The sequence below is a fragment of the Achroia grisella genome, unplaced genomic scaffold, assembly GCF_030625045.1.
Source record: "Achroia grisella isolate CSIRO2021 unplaced genomic scaffold, CSIRO_AGI_Agris_v1 utg402, whole genome shotgun sequence".
Classification (NCBI taxonomy): Eukaryota; Metazoa; Arthropoda; class Insecta; order Lepidoptera; family Pyralidae; genus Achroia; species Achroia grisella.
The window spans coordinates 9,385,848-9,401,811 of NW_026712841.1; the positions used below are offsets into that span (position 1 = coordinate 9,385,848).

General features: G+C 34.9%; 2 protein-coding genes across 2 annotated transcripts; both read left to right on the top strand.

The window, feature by feature from the left end:
* Nucleotides 1–930: 930 nt before the first annotated feature.
* Nucleotides 931–1,500, top strand: LOC131844594 (uncharacterized). The gene has a single exon (XM_059193519.1). It carries the CDS (start codon nt 931–933, stop codon nt 1,498–1,500), a length of 570 nt encoding a protein of 189 aa, XP_059049502.1.
* A 973-nt stretch (nt 1,501–2,473) lies between these two features.
* LOC131844595 (uncharacterized) lies at nt 2,474–14,949 on the top strand. The gene is made up of 7 exons (XM_059193521.1): nt 2,474–3,416; nt 3,744–4,858; nt 9,020–11,353; nt 12,520–12,679; nt 13,113–13,443; nt 14,444–14,573; nt 14,905–14,949. Exons 1-7 carry the CDS (start codon nt 2,474–2,476, stop codon nt 14,947–14,949), a joined length of 5,058 nt encoding a protein of 1,685 aa, XP_059049504.1.
* The last annotated feature ends 1,015 nt before the right edge of the window (nt 14,950–15,964 follow it).

Sequence of the window (15,964 nt, forward strand, 5' to 3'; positions counted from 1 at the left end):
GACAATTAACCATTTTTTGCAATTGCCCCTATCATCTTTTATATAACAAAGTGCATTTAAAATAGCCAAAGGTTCTGCTGAAAAAATACTAAATTCTTTATGTATTCTAGTTCCATGACCGGTTCTGATACTTGGTAAGTATAGAGCAAAGGATGTTCTCGATTCATTTTTAGAACCGTCTGTAAATATGGATTGATGAGTTGAAACTCCCATCAAAAACAAATGTGAAATGATAGCAGAGTTTAATATTATGATATATGCCTTGATTGTTGACTTCTACGACAAAAGAGGTGAGATCTAAATGGGTGCCAAGTTCAATGGTCTGTCCTGAAATGTATTTATAACAATATAAAATATCATTTCTTCTTATAACTTAGGATAATATACTGTAGCCTAAGATCTGACTTGGCCAGTTCTCCAGACCAGAGTGACGTCACGGACGTCTTGATGTACAGTACATCGTTACGTCAAATTATTTGTTAAAAATAAAAATATAGTTATAATTGTTGTGAAAATTTGTTTATTTTAATAGCAGTGATACAATACTTAATATTGAGTGTTATCTAATAATAATATGTTGTGATAGTGGCGATCTGGAAATTCGTTGGTGACGGTATATTTGAAAAATTCAGTGCATTACAATACTAAGTAAATAGTTATCAGCGCCATCTTTTGACACCCGTTCACATCAACAAGTATCGATCGATAACAGTGCCATCTGTTGACACGCGTTAACATCAACAAGTAGCGATCTACTTTATTTGAAACAGAAGAATGGTTGTAAATTGTGGTGCTTGTGGAAAGTTCCTCTCACCGGCAGATGGTGCTGTATGCACTAAATGTAAAAATATTTACCACGCAGCTTGTTTGGGGCTTGCAAACTTAGCTAAACTTAGACCTGGCTAGATTTGTCCTGGGTGCTCAATGAACATGCCTAGAGATAACTCATCCGAAACACCTGTAAAGAGTATGAGCAGCACATATACCATGGACAAGCGTGAGAGGCAGAATGTGGCGGATGATGAATCGATGGCGTTGAATACCACGGAGGAGTTTAAAATAGAGCTGGCACTGGAAATTAAAGATTTTAGAAGTGAGCTGAAATGTGTGCGAGAAGAAATGAAAGTTCTTCGTCAGGAAATGGCAGAATACAGAGCTTCGGTCGCCGCCTGTAACACTCGAATAGACAACATGGAGCGAAGGCTAGACGTCGTAGAGCAAAAGGTTTCGGAGGCTGGTGTGGGCCGCACAGCTGAGCTAGAGGAAGTGGTACATTCGTTACAATCCCAGTTAAATGAACGAGACCAGGAGTTACTCTCAAACGATGTTGAGATAGTGAACATACCGGAGATACAGGGAGAAAATCCGTATCACATAGCATCGGTGGTAGCAGCCAAGCTGGGTATGCCGCTGGAGGAGCGCGACATAGTATCCGTGTCCCGAGTGGGGGGCGCCGCGCGGCGGGGGGCGAGCAGGCGTCCGGCCGCCCGCGCCCTCTAGTTGTTACGTTCGCCCGACGCTCATTGCGGGACCGACTGCTCCAAAGCGCTCGAGTAAGGCGAGGAATTACGACACTAGACCTGGAAGTATCGAGAGAGGCACATAGAGTCTATATCAATGAAAGACTTACTCGATACAATAGAAATCTGTTCTACAAGTCCCGAGAAGCCCGTGAGAAGAAGGTCGTGAAAAGGGCTGGAGGTATATATGGACAAGAAATGGAAAGATTTTTGCACGCAGGAGCCAGGACGGTATAGCGCATAGACTAAAACTTGAAACAGACATTATTCAGGTTTTTGGCAGTGAAGTGGTTAGTCCTAATAATAAAGTATAGGTTGCATTTTAATATAGTTATTATTTATAATCAAAGAATTAGCAAATGTAGGAATAATTGTATAGTGTTAGGCAATGGGTGCTGTGATCCCTGTATTTGTGTACAAATAGTAATGATAAGTATATTGTTATGAATCGTGATTTCTGAACGCATCTATTTCGATACGTTTCCGAACGTCAATATCCGGTAAACTGTACTGATACACTTGTTTGACAGAAGTCTAAATAAAAGCATCCAAAAATATTATCGTCGTTTCGTATTATGTAGAATAACAACAAAATAGTCATAAATAGTGACATAGTGGCGACCGTGATAATATAAAGAACTGTATAACCTTCAGAAAGTATATTAATTAATAAAATAAAATCCGCTGCCATCGTCTCGTAATAACCACGTGGCGACCATTGATAACAAAGAAAGTTTAGTTAAAAGTTCATATTTTCAAACAATCCAGTGCCTTATAGAACGAAAACAGATAAATGACCGCGACTGCAATCTCAGGGAAGAAAAGTGGTATCCAGATACGACCGCATATTACTGGTTTGACGGCGATCGTAAGTACTCAAATCCACAATACAACCAAGAGAGTTGCGACCGCATTTGTTTAAATATAAAAATACAAATACGACTCGATTCAGGATGGATCTTTTAAAACTAACGAGGGAACGCGAGCAAATTCGTCGTGTTTTTAGCCGTCACGAAACAACGGCAGTTAACACAGTCGATCTTGAGTTCCTGAGTGAGAAGATGGACAAGCTGTCATCATTAGACAAAGCCATTCAAAATGAAATGTTAAACGCTGAAGGCTTTGAAGAAACGAAGTATCAAAACGAGTGCGACATTTGCGATAATTATAGAAAAAGATGGTATCAATTGAAAAACAGGCTAAACAATCAGGATGGAGAGGATACCACAAAAACAAATAGAAGTAACCTAAAATTACCAAAGTTAGAGCTTGTACAATTTGATGATAACCCTAAGTCCTGGTTAGGGTTTTGGAGCCAGTTCAAGAAAATACATGAAGACGCAAATATAGATTCAGAAACAAAATTCCAGTATCTGATACAGGCTATGAAAAATAACAGTAAGGCGAAAAGTTTTGTCGAAAGTTACCCACCAACAAAAGAAAATTACAATATAGCAGTGAAGACACTAAAAGACCGATTTGCAAAAGAAGATATATTAATTGAAATCTATGTCCGAGAACTACTTTTACTCGTTAGTACAAAAAATTCTGTATCAATTGATTGTCTCTATGACAAAATTGTAGCTAACTTACAAATTTTAGAATCCTTAGGCATATCAAAAGATAAATATGAATGTATTCTTTTACCTATGATAGAGTCTGCTCTTCCTGAGAATCTCTTGTTAGCATGGGGTAGGGTTCCAAATAAAGTGGGGGAATCTAGGCTCAGTAATTTACTGCACTACTTAAAAACTGAAGTTGAGGCAGAGAGTAGGGTAATTATAGCCAAAACCTTTTTTAATGATTCATCTGAAGTGGTTCCAACAGCAGGTTGTTTAGTGGCGGTAAGTAAGCAGGCAAAGGAGAAGAGTGAAGAGAGATATCCTGCAAAAGAAGGTAAAGAACAATGTTATTTTTGTAATAAATTACATAGTACGTTAGAATGTAGTAAAAGTAATACCTTAAATTTAACAGAAAAGAAAGATGCAATTAAACAAAAGGGAGGGTGCTATATATGTTTAAAAAGGGGACACCTTTCCAAGAATTGTAAAGCATTTATAAAGTGTATGTATTGTAGTAAGCGACATCTACTTGTCTTATGTCCAATTATACATGAACAGTTATATAACTGTAAATCAGAGGCAAAGAAGACAGAGATTGTCAATAGTTTCTCTGGGGGTAGCGCGACAACTTTGTTACAAACTATAATTATTAAAATTTCAGGTCAAAATAAAGAAAAGGCTGTAAGAGCATTGCTTGACTCTGGATCACAGAGAACATATGTAAGGTCCAGACTGGCAGAAGAGCTTGACCTGCAGGTAACAAAACGGGAGACATTATCGCACTCACTATTTGGTGGTACCAAAAAGGCGACGCGTACTCACAGAGTTTTTAACTTTCAAGTAAGTAATTTGGACAATACATACACAACTAGAATGACAGGCCTCGAAGAAGATGTACTATGTGGCTACCTGCCAAAGGTAGAAGATACAGGTCTGATTGACAAGCTAAAGAATCTTCATATCTATCTAACTGATGCTGATAGGGATGTGGCTACTTTAAGGGATATAGATATACTAATTGGTTCTGACTACCTAGGCTGTATATTAGATAATAACCTTGTGCATGTCACTGACAACCTTGTGGCTATTAAAACAAAACTTGGGTGGACCTTACAAGGACCATTACAGACATCCCATGGATTAAGAAAGGTAGTCCACACAAATTTTGTAACAGCAATACCAGATATAGATAATTCTTTAGAGTTCTTATGGAATATAGAAACATTAGGTATAACAGATCCTTATAATAAAAAGAAAAATGATATATGTACTAACATTTCAGTCAATCAAGAAGGACGTTATGAGGTGCCTTTACTGTGGAAAGAAGGGTATCCTAAAGTAATGTCAAACTATGAAGTAGCACAAAAACGATTAAACAGTTGCACAAAGAAATTGTGGTCGACAGGAAAGCTTAATGACTATCATAACATCTTTAGAGATTGGGAAAAGGAAGGTATTATAGAAAAACTTGAAGATGAGGAAAAGGAAGGACACTATCTACCACATCATGCAGTTATTAAGTTGGGGAGTACCACAACAATAAGACCCGTCTTTGATGCTTCTTCTAAGGATAGAAATGGATTATCACTGAACATGTGCATAGAGAAAGGAACAAACCTAATAGAACTCATTCCAAAATTATTACATTTGTTTAGAGTTGGAACTTATGGAGTTATATCTGACATACGAAGAGCATTTTTACAGATATCTGTCTCACCTGAAGATAGAAAATATTTGAAGTTCTTGTGGTGGAATAATCCAGAAACCAAAGATCAGGTCTGTACATATCAACATGCTCGAGTACCTTTTGGTGTCGCATGTAGTCCCTTTCTGTTGGCAAATACTATAGACCACCATCTGAAAAGATTTTCAAATACTTACCCAGAGGCAGCTCTAAGATTAAGAGAATCTTTCTATGTTGACAATTGTGTGACTAGTTTCAATACCAAAGAAGAGGTTTATAATTTTATTAAACAATCAACAGAACTCATGGAGAAAGGAAAATTTGGTAATAGTTTTAAATTAAATAGACAGGATATAATTAAAGGTATTCAATATTTGTTACAATTGAATGTATATAAGATTGTATTGTGCGCTCTTCCTTATACAAGTAGCCATTATCATAAAAAAATTAACAATAAGGTACATTACCTTAATAATTTATTACATACATTGACATGTCGTCATAGTGACGTTTTTACATTTTTTGACACTAATAGTTTTATTAGTGATTTTTATTTGACAAAAGATACAATGTATCTTTCTAAATCTTCTAAGAATAAAATAGCCACTTTAGTGGCTTATAATATTGACTTCATGAACACTTTACATGGTAAACTTCAATATAAAAATTGTGACATAACAAATGATTCTATTAATTTTTGTTTAAGTAGTGATATAAGTAATTTGACTGCAGATTTAAACTGCTAACAAAGACAAAGGGAAAGCAATTAGAATTGGTAATTGTTCATCAGAACATACAAAGTTTTCCCGGCAGTGAATTAATTATACAATTATTTTTGGAAAAATACAATATTGACATTATCTGTTTCACTGAACATTGGCTTAAAGAAAGCAATATGATGTTCAGTTTAAATAATTATAATGTTGTCAGCTGCTTCAATAGAAAGTCAGTTAACAGAGGTGGGTCTATGATAATTGCAAGAAATAATATTAAAGTAAAGGAACGTGCTGACATTGTTAGACTTTCTATTGAGTGTTGTACAGAAATCTCATGTATAGAACTAGATAATTATATACTTATATGTGTTTATAGGCCTCCTAATAGTGATTATAATGTATTTGAAGAGGTGATGGAGGATATATTAAAAAAAGTATTTAATAGCAGTAAAAAAATCATTGTGTGTGGTGATTTTAACGTTGATATTCTTTGTGATACACCCACATGTATAAAAATTATTAGTTTATTTCAGTCTTTTAATTTGAGTAATGTCTTTCAGGAACCCACTCGTGTAACCGCTACGACTGCTACTTGTCTTGACAATGTTTTTTGTAACTGTGAGTATATTGAAAAAATAATAATAAATAAACTTCCTTCGGATCACTGTGGTCAAGTTGTTAAGTTTAGTAATCAGACTAAAAAAAATACCAATAATAAAAGATCAAAAAGACAAATAAATGCTTACAATATTAATAAATACAAAAGCACGGTTAAATATAAATTAGACTTAGAGTTACAATCTGTCAGTCTTAATAATCCTGATATTCTTTACACCAAGTTAATTAGTCTTTTGTCAAAAGAATACCAGAATATTTTCAAGAAAAGAGAATATTGTGTTAAATCTAGATTTACAGAATGGGCAACAGTAGGAATACTTAAAAGTAGAAACATTTTATTTGATTTATATGATCAAAAAAAATATAGATTTGATGACAAATTTACAACTTATGTGAGAAATTACTCTAAAATTTTCAAACAAGTTTGTATTGCAGCTAAATCTAATTTTATAAATAAACAAATTAATCAGTCTTCTGACAAAATTAAGACCATCTGGGGAATTATAAACAAAGAAACTGGACGGTCTGAAAAAGCCTGCAATCAATTCTCATTAAATTATGACAATAAGTTAATAACAGCAACAAAAGATATAGTTCATATTTTTCAAGATTTTTTTGCTAATATTCCGTTTGATATTACATCTTCTCTAGACTCATCTCCAATTCGAGCAAAAACATTACTGGAGGCTAATGTCAGCCCTTGCTCTTTAACATTTAAATTTTCACATGTCAGCCCTTTTCATGTCATAAAAATATTCAAACAGTTAAATTTAAAAAATACGGAAGATCTCTGGGACATGTCAGTTAAAGTAGTTAGTACATTCATAGATATTGTTGCTCCTTATCTAGCTACTATTTTCAATAAATGTGTTGATAATGGCGTGTTTCCTCAATTAATGAAATTTAGCAAATTAATTCCACTCTTTAAATCTGGAGATAGATTTGAGCTAGGCAACTATAGACCAATTTCTATTTTGCCAGTTCTAAGTAAAGTATTTGAAAAGATTATGTTTAACCAAATGTTAAAATACTTCAGGGATAACGGACTGCTTCACAGTCAGCAATATGGTTTCACTGCCGGCAAGTCTACTACTGATGCAGGTGTAGCGCTTATTACACATATATTCGAATCATGGGAAAACTCACAGGATGCTCTCGGCGTTTTTTGTGACTTGTCGAAGGCTTTTGATTGCGTAGATCATGAAACACTTTTGTACAAGCTCAAATATTATGGTATTAGAGATAATGACCTAAGTCTAATGAAAACTTATCTAGAGGATAGGGTGCAAACTGTAGATATTGATGGTGTAAAGTCTAAGGGAACTAATATAAAAATGGGCGTTCCTCAAGGTTCAATATTAGGCCCATTTCTCTTTTTAATTTATATAAATGACCTTCCCTACATGGTAGAGAAAGTTGCAGATATAGTGTTATTTGCGGATGATACTTCGTTAGTGTTTAAAATTGGTCGCCAATGTAATCAATTAGACGATGTAAATTATGCTATCTCTGCTATACTAAATTGGTTCACATGTAATAATCTATTATTGAACTCCAACAAAACTAAGTGCATTAAATTCACGCTGCCTAATGTAAAACAAGTAAATACGCAGCTATTGCTTAATGATGAAATAGTAAATTTTGTTAATGATACAGTTTTTTTAGGAATAACAGTGGACTCGAAGTTACAATGGGGGCCCCATATTTCAAAATTAGCCAGTAGACTTAGTTCTGCTGCTTATGCAATTAGAAGGATAAGGCAATTAACAGACGTGGCGACGGCAAAACTTGTGTATTTTAGTTATTTCCATAGCATTATGTCATATGGCATACTGCTATGGGGTAAAGCTACCGATATAAATACTATATTTATTTTACAAAAGAGAGCCATACGTTCTATTTATGGTATGGGTTCTAGAGAGTCATTACGTCAATGCTTTAAACAATCAAATATCCTCACCGTTGCCTCACAGTACATTTATGAAAATATTATGTATACAAGGAAAAACTTAGATAGTTTCAAGAAACTTAAAGACTGTACAAGTAGAAACTTACGCAATAAAAATAAGCTAATTTTACCTAAATGCCGTCTACACAAAGTTAGTAATTCATTTTATGGTAATTGCGTAAGATTCTATAATAAACTGCCAGAGTCTACGCTAAATCTTACAGAGAGGCAATTCAAATCTTATATTAAACAAATGTTATGTAAAAAAGCCTATTATAAGATAGATGAATTTATAGATGATAGCAATATATAGCAAGAATAAGTTTATTTGCGGACAACGTTATAATTTTAATTTTCATACTGCTTTCTTGATATATGATAGCGTAGCGGCTTTTGTATTGATTGCCGCATGCATCCTTATGTAAAGTGCGAATACTGTAACTACCATATAGTAATTTTTGTAGCTGTGACGTGGTCGTGTGGAATGAGTAGTCATGCTCACTAAAATGTCCAGACATGTGGCGGCGTGGTGGGCCGGGTCAATGGGCTCCCTAAAATATGGTCGAGCGCAGTGATGGCTGGCTCATCCGTCATACTCGTGAACGAGTGCTGCTTGTAGGGACTGGTCTGCTCTTATCACTACGACTGATTTAATCTTATTGCATGATTATATTTGACCCAAAAAAATTGTGATTGGTAGTTTGTATTCACACGTTTCGAATTGTAAATGTAAACTTACAAGGATTATTTAAAAGAGCAACACACAAGTTTCTTGCTCGTTCTTCTTGTGATGAGACAGCTTTCCGAACGAGTGGTAGATAAAAAACAAATTGTTATGACTATTCAAAAGTGCTTAAATTAAGTTTATTTGAATAAATGATTTTCTATTCTATTCTATTCTATTTGAACTCAGAGGATGGATGACCAATTCTTTACAAGAAGAAGATATAGTTTCAGTATTAGGCGTACAGTGGGACAGAAAAAGAGATAATTTAAGCTGCAATTTAAATCTAAAAACTGTACCTAATAGTATAACAAAAAGAGATTTGTTATCAATAGCTCAACAGATATTTGACCCAATAGGTTTCTTGTGCCCAGTCACACTAGTGCCTAAACTCATTATACAGAAGGCTTGGTTATTAAATACTGGATGGGATTCAAGAATTCCTATAGAACTAGAAAAAGAATATAAGGATTGGGTATGTACAATTAAATATCTTCAGCAGTGCAATATACCACGTAAAATAACAGATTACCCTTTGCAGGAATGTAATGTAACAGTGCATGTTTTCTGTGATGCAAGTAAAGATGCATATTCTGGTTGTGTATTTCTAAGAACAGAACACAAAGGAGAGGTTACAGTGCGACTTATTGTAGCTAAGAGCAGAGTTGCACCCATCAAAAGACAGATGACACTACCAAGACTGGAGTTGATGGGGGCTCTCATGGCATCGAGACTATATCATGAAATTTTAGTATCAGGTTTATTTAAAACATGTAAAGAATACAAAGTTTACTGTTGGACGGATTCAGCTGTCGTATTGGCATGGATTCAAAGACAAGATACCTGGAAAATTTTTGTGACAAATAGAATAAAAGAGATATGTACAAACACTAATAGAGAAGATTGGAAACACTTACCTGGTATGTACAATCCTGCTGACTTACCTTCACGTGGGTGCGACTCGAAGACACTGATGGAGAGCAGGTGGTGGATAGGACCAAAATGGTTGTACCTAGAACAGAGTAACTGGCCAAAGTCCATTATCAATTACACAAAAACAGAAGAAGAAATTATCAGCAGTGAACAGAATACAAAAGTAGCAGTTAATGTGGAGGTAACTACAGAGATCTTCAGTGATCGCTTGCTATACTTCAATCAGTACCATAAGATAGTAAGGTTAGTCGCCAAATTATTAAGACTACATCCTAGAATTAGAAAAACATACAATGTGAATTCAAAATATATATCTTATGAAGAATATTTACATGCTGAAAGAATTCTTATAAAAATGATACAGAAAGAAAACTACTCAGAAAAATGTAATATAGAAAAGAAACTCTCTACCATAAAAGAAGAAGGGATTGTAAAAGTTAAAACAAGATTAGATTACAGTGGAGAAGATAAAGATTTTATACACCCTATTTTACTACCAAGAAATAATATAATAATACAGAGAATGGTAGAAGAACGTCACAGAAAGTTGAATCATGCAGGTACACAGACTTTACTTACTGATATAAGAAACTCATACTGGATTACCGGAGTTAGAAGGTTAGTAAAGAATGTTGTATCAAAGTGTATTATCTGTAAAAGATACAAAGCTAAACACTATCAAGTTCCAGAACCACCATTGCCGGCAGATCGATTGAAAACTGCTGCTCCATTTGAGGTGACCGGGATAGATCTTGCAGGGCCGCTATTTCTGAAAAGTAAAGAAAAGTGTTGGATTGTACTTTTCACTTGTGCTGTTTACAGAGCAGTACATCTGGAGCTTACAGAATCACTTTCCACTAACAGTTTTCTAATGGCCTTGCGCCGATTTATCGCCAGACGTGGCAGAGTTAAGATCATCTATACAGATAATGGTACGAATTTCCTGGGTGCGGCTAACCTGCTTAATGAAATCAACTGGAAAGAAGTCGAAGAGACCTCTAATATATACAAGATCCAGTGGAAATTTACAGTACCATCAGCTCCTTGGTGGGGAGGATGGTGGGAACGTTTAATAAGAGTTGTTAAAGACATGCTAAAACGTATCCTGGGTAAAGCATCAGTAGATTGGATAGAACTGTCTACTATTTTATGTGATTGCGAAATAGTGATAAACAGTAGACCACTGACATATGTAGAGATGGGTGACTTGAAACCACTCACACCCATGCTGTTTCTGCAGAGCCTACCAACTAATGAATCACCAGACCTCGACAAAATAGATGAAAGTAATCTACAAGTTCGCTATAAATATTTACAACAACTTAGACAAGATTTTAGACAAAGATTTAAAAACGAATATTTAGCACTACTAGTAAGTAAGAAGAAGGGAAATAGTCATGAACCAAAGGTAGGAGAATTGGTACTTATAGAAACAGATAAAAGTAGACTTAATTGGCCGTTAGGTTTGATAAAAGAAATTTACAAAGGTAAAGATGGCTTCACCCGAGTGGCTAGAGTTCAGACTGCATCTGGAATAAAGGTAAGAGCTTATCAAAGATTATATCCTTTAGAGCTTTCTACTATCTCACAAGATTGGATGGACAATATTCCCACAGCTAGAGCTGATAAACAGAATCATCAAAAGGAAGTAAGTAACTATATTACACCTATACCTCTGCCTTCAACTACTAGGTCAGGTCGTGCAATAAAAATACCATTTAGATTTATGGAATAATAGTTTTACTTTTACTGTGAATTTGTAATACTGCCGATTTCATTTTTGTATAATGTTTGAATTTTAATTAATATTATAAGAATTATTGTATGACATGAGGGTCAATATTCATTGTACTTGTATTTGTTATTAGAATAAGTTGATTAATTGCTTAAATTGTGAAACAAATGTTCGAAAGTACAGAATGTGTTTTTAGTTATGTATAGATTATTATTAGAAGTGATGTTAAACATATGAAAGTTGTATGTAATGTTCAATATATTGTGTAACGTGTAATTTAATAGATGCTTAATTGTATAATTTCGAATTACTCCCCCGGGAGTGTGTTATGAATCGTGATTTCTGAACGCATCTATTTCGATACGTTTCCGAACGTCAATATCCGGTAAACTGTACTGATACACTTGTTTGACAGAAGTCTAAATAAAAGCATCCAAAAATATTATCGTCGTTTCGTATTATGTAGAATAACAACAAAATAGTCATAAATAGTGACATATATATCAGTATAACACTTATTTAGCAAATTCTCTTTATTTTTTTGGTTTAAGCTATAGTTATAAATTGTTTGCACAAGTAGTATGTGTACATTGCTCTTGTAATTTGGTTCATTTTATTAATGTTTATATGTGTATGTACATGGAATGTAGAAATATATATTGGCTCTTATATTTGTTAGTAAAAGAACAGTTAGGAATAACCACCATGAAATATAGTATATGGACAATTCTTTGTATGTGTAGTAATATGTATAGTAATATAATGAAGAATGGGTGGGGAAAAATATATTTTAGTGTACTGAATTATTACTATGGAATGTTGGCTTATATAATGTTAATTTTTTTAGTCAATTGTTGGAGTAGATGTGCGGCTGTGTTGATTGACGTCATGTGGTTGTTATGTCTAATGTATCTAGTATATATTTACCTGCATTTTATAACAAGTCATAGCATTTGTGCAACATATTATATGGATATCGGACAATGTATGTATAGATTGCTACAAAACTTAAAATAAAGTTCAAATCGCGTCATATTAAGTTGGGACTTTTCAATGCAGGTTCTTTGTGTACTCGACAGGACGAATTTGTAGCCGCCATGGGCCAATATTCTATAGACATTGTGGCAATAAATGAGACGTGGATTAGAGAGGGGAGGAGGCCTGTGCGCCGTTGGTACCAGATTATCGCTTGCGCCATGCCCCGCGACCCGACGCAGTGCGCGGAGGACGTGGTGGGGGGTAGGATTTTATATACGAAATAACATAGGTGCCAGGGTGTGTCCCCACCCGGGTGATGGGAATGTCGAGCAGTTGTGGATTCGTTTTAAAATAAATACGGCCACAGTCATTATTGGCACTGCATACCGTCCACCATGGCAAGACATCAATCTTTTTCTGGATGCACTGACAGAGTCCATAACTGGCGCGAAAATCCCACTGATGAGATAGGTATATACCAACTCAACATTTACTGGATTTGACCATTTGTTTCTGTTGGGAGATTTTAATATAAATTTGTTAAAAAATGACAACAAAGTAAGGCTTTTTCAAAATTTACTTCAGTGCACATCTCATAATAAATATGTAAATGAACCAACACATTTCACAGACCACAGTGAAACATTGATTGACGTAATTTGTTCTGATACTTCTACAATTAAAAATGTGACAGTTAATTATATACCTGAATTAGGTGCTCATGCATTGATATCAGCGGAGCTATCTTTAAATAGAGTTAAACTAGTACCATACTGTACTACATACAGACCTCTAAAGAATATAATAATAGAAAAATTCAATAAAGATTGCAACAGCATAGATTGGAAGTATATAGAGGGACTAGCTGATGTTAATGAAATGGTTGTAGCCTTCAATAATTTTATGCTTGGATTATTTGATCTCCATGCTCCAGTGAAAACACTGACAATTAAGCATCCTTCTCCTCCATGGTTGACAGACACACTGCAACAAATGATGAAGATCAGAGACGACAGCCATAAAAGGTATAAAAAAACAAAATTAGAAATGCATAAACTTTTTTATAAAGACATGAAAGCCGTAGTAAAGGCAGCCATTGTTTCAGAGAAATTTGCCTATTATAACAAATACATTAACAATCACATTCATAATCCTAAAAAGTTATGGTCCAACCTTAAAACATCTGTTCTACCAAAGAAAATGCGTGGGGACTGTATTCCTGAGTCATTTGACAACCCAGATGCCTTAAACAGCCATTTCCTGAATTTGCCGGGTAGAGATTCTGTTGAATTGTCTGAACTTACATATTATGAATTCAACCGATTTAGTAAATCTGTATTTCAGTTTAGCACGGTTTCAGAACAGGATATCATAAATATTATTAGGACACTTAATTCCAATGCTCAGGGTACTGATCTTATTTCACTTGACATGATCAAGCTCACTTTACCGTATACACTTAGTGTCATAACTGCTATAGTAAATAAATCAATTACCTCAGGCATCTTCCCAGACTTATGGAAGTGTTCTCTAATAAAACCAATACCGAAATCTTCAAATCTGACTGAATATAAGGATCTTCGTCCAATAAATATTCTCCCTTGTATTTCCAAGTTATTGGAAAGGGCTATAAGTCGTCAACTTACTACTTATTTAGATAAAGAAAATATACTCCCAAAATTTCAGTCAGGTTTCCGTAAGTCAGACAGCACCACTACCGCTTTACTTGATGTTATTGACAATACAATAAATGAGCAGGATCAGGGTAGGGGGACAGTCTTGGCTTTGTTAGATTTTTCTCGCGTTTTTCGAAACAATAAATTCATCACTGTTGCTGTCAAAACTGTCATACTATGGATTTGACTCTTGCGCAGTCTCCTGGTTCCATAGTTATCTCACTGGACGAATGCAGCTAGTGGAGATTCAAACAAATTGTGGAACAAGAAATTATTCAGCACCTAGATCAGTACACAGAGGAGTGCCTCAAGGATCAATTCTTGGTCCAATTCTTTTTATTGTGTACAGTGCTGATATCATTGATTGCATGCAGCATTGCAAATATCCTCTTTATGCAGATGATCTGCAATTGTATATTGATTGTCACCCGAAGAATACACTGGACAGTATTAGAAAATTAAATGAAGATCTAGAGAGAGTTAGTCTGTGGTCAAATAAAAACTGCCTGGTGCTTAATCCAACCAAATCAAAATATATAATTCTTGGTACAAAGAAACAGGTGAATGGTATTATAGAACATATGACATTGCCTGTTTCTATAAATGGGAAATCTATTGAAAGAGTAACGGAGGCAAGGAATCTAGGAGTTCTCTTTGATTCTAACATGAATTTTGAGAAACATATAATTGAGGCCACCAGGAATAGTTTTTATCGACTTAAGCTTTTGTACCAAATTAGACAATATCTTTCGGTGGAATTGAGGATAAAGTTGTGTGAGTCTCTTGTATTATCAAAGTTGAATTATGCAGATGCAACATTTGGACCTTGTCTTCTTGCAAGATCAGAGCGCTTAATACAGCGTGTACAGAATGCTTGTACACGTTTTTGTTATCATGTTCCTCCACGTGCACATGTCACACCTTATCTCAACAAAGGAAATATGTTGAAGATGAATTTTAGAAGACAGTTACATTTTGCTACTCTCTTATTTGGAATCATTAAAACAAATGAACCTTCATATCTTGTTGAAAAGTTGTCGTGGTCTCGTGATAGTCATAACTATCGCACAAGGGCCTCCTTTCATCTCTCTTCTCTCATCTCAAAAATATAGAACTGCGTCTTTCAGGGGCTCTTTCAGATACTCCGCTACGTCTTGCTGGAATAATATTCCGCCTCCATTACGTGCTAAAAACACAAAATATAGTTTTAGTAAATATCTTAGAGAACATCTCATTAATAGTCAAAAATTGTCTAATTAAATTACCTTTTGGGTCTGCACGATGGGCACGGCGGTGGATGGTGGCTTGATGTAGCGGAGAATAATCCCTCTGCGTTGTGTTTTTTCCTGTTGTGCTTGTAGTATTTTAGTAACTGTATTTTTTTTCTGTTTTCCCTTCCTTGATACTAATTTTAAAATTGTAATTGTGTACGTGGCAGGTCTCGAACACGTTGTAAAAATTTTGCTGTCAGTAACAATAATGACATCTGACAGATGTCAAAGGTCAAAATAACTGACATCGAGCTGTACGTGTTGTCACTAATGGCAGGCACAGAATACCAGCGCCGTGACAGTTAGCTGTCACGGCATATGCTGAGTGTCAGCCATGTTGCCAACCATATTTAGAAATAATATAAGATGTGTATGTATATGAGTGTGTGTGTGCATATGTGTATGTATATATATATATATATATATATGTGTAAAGTGTACAATTGTCAAATGTGTATATTTATTTATTTATTTATTCATTTATTTCAGGCAACTAGGCCCATATTATAAATACCTTATAGACTAACATACATATAATATAATAAAAACCAATACAACTATATTGTCTGTGTGATCACGGCACTGAAGACGGCAATCTG

Bases quoted from the DNA above. Each gene is read 5' to 3' on its own strand.
- LOC131844594 (XM_059193519.1), top strand. From the start codon at position 931: ATGCCTAGAGATAACTCATCCGAAACACCTGTAAAGAGTATGAGCAGC.
- LOC131844595 (XM_059193521.1), top strand. From the start codon at position 2,474: ATGGATCTTTTAAAACTAACGAGGGAACGCGAGCAAATTCGTCGTGTT. The intron at 3,417-3,743 runs GTAAAGAACAAT...TTAAAATTTCAG, and splicing joins GAGATATCCTGCAAAAGAAG to GTCAAAATAAAGAAAAGGCT. The intron at 4,859-9,019 runs GTCTGTACATAT...TTAGGCGTACAG, and splicing joins ATCCAGAAACCAAAGATCAG to TGGGACAGAAAAAGAGATAA.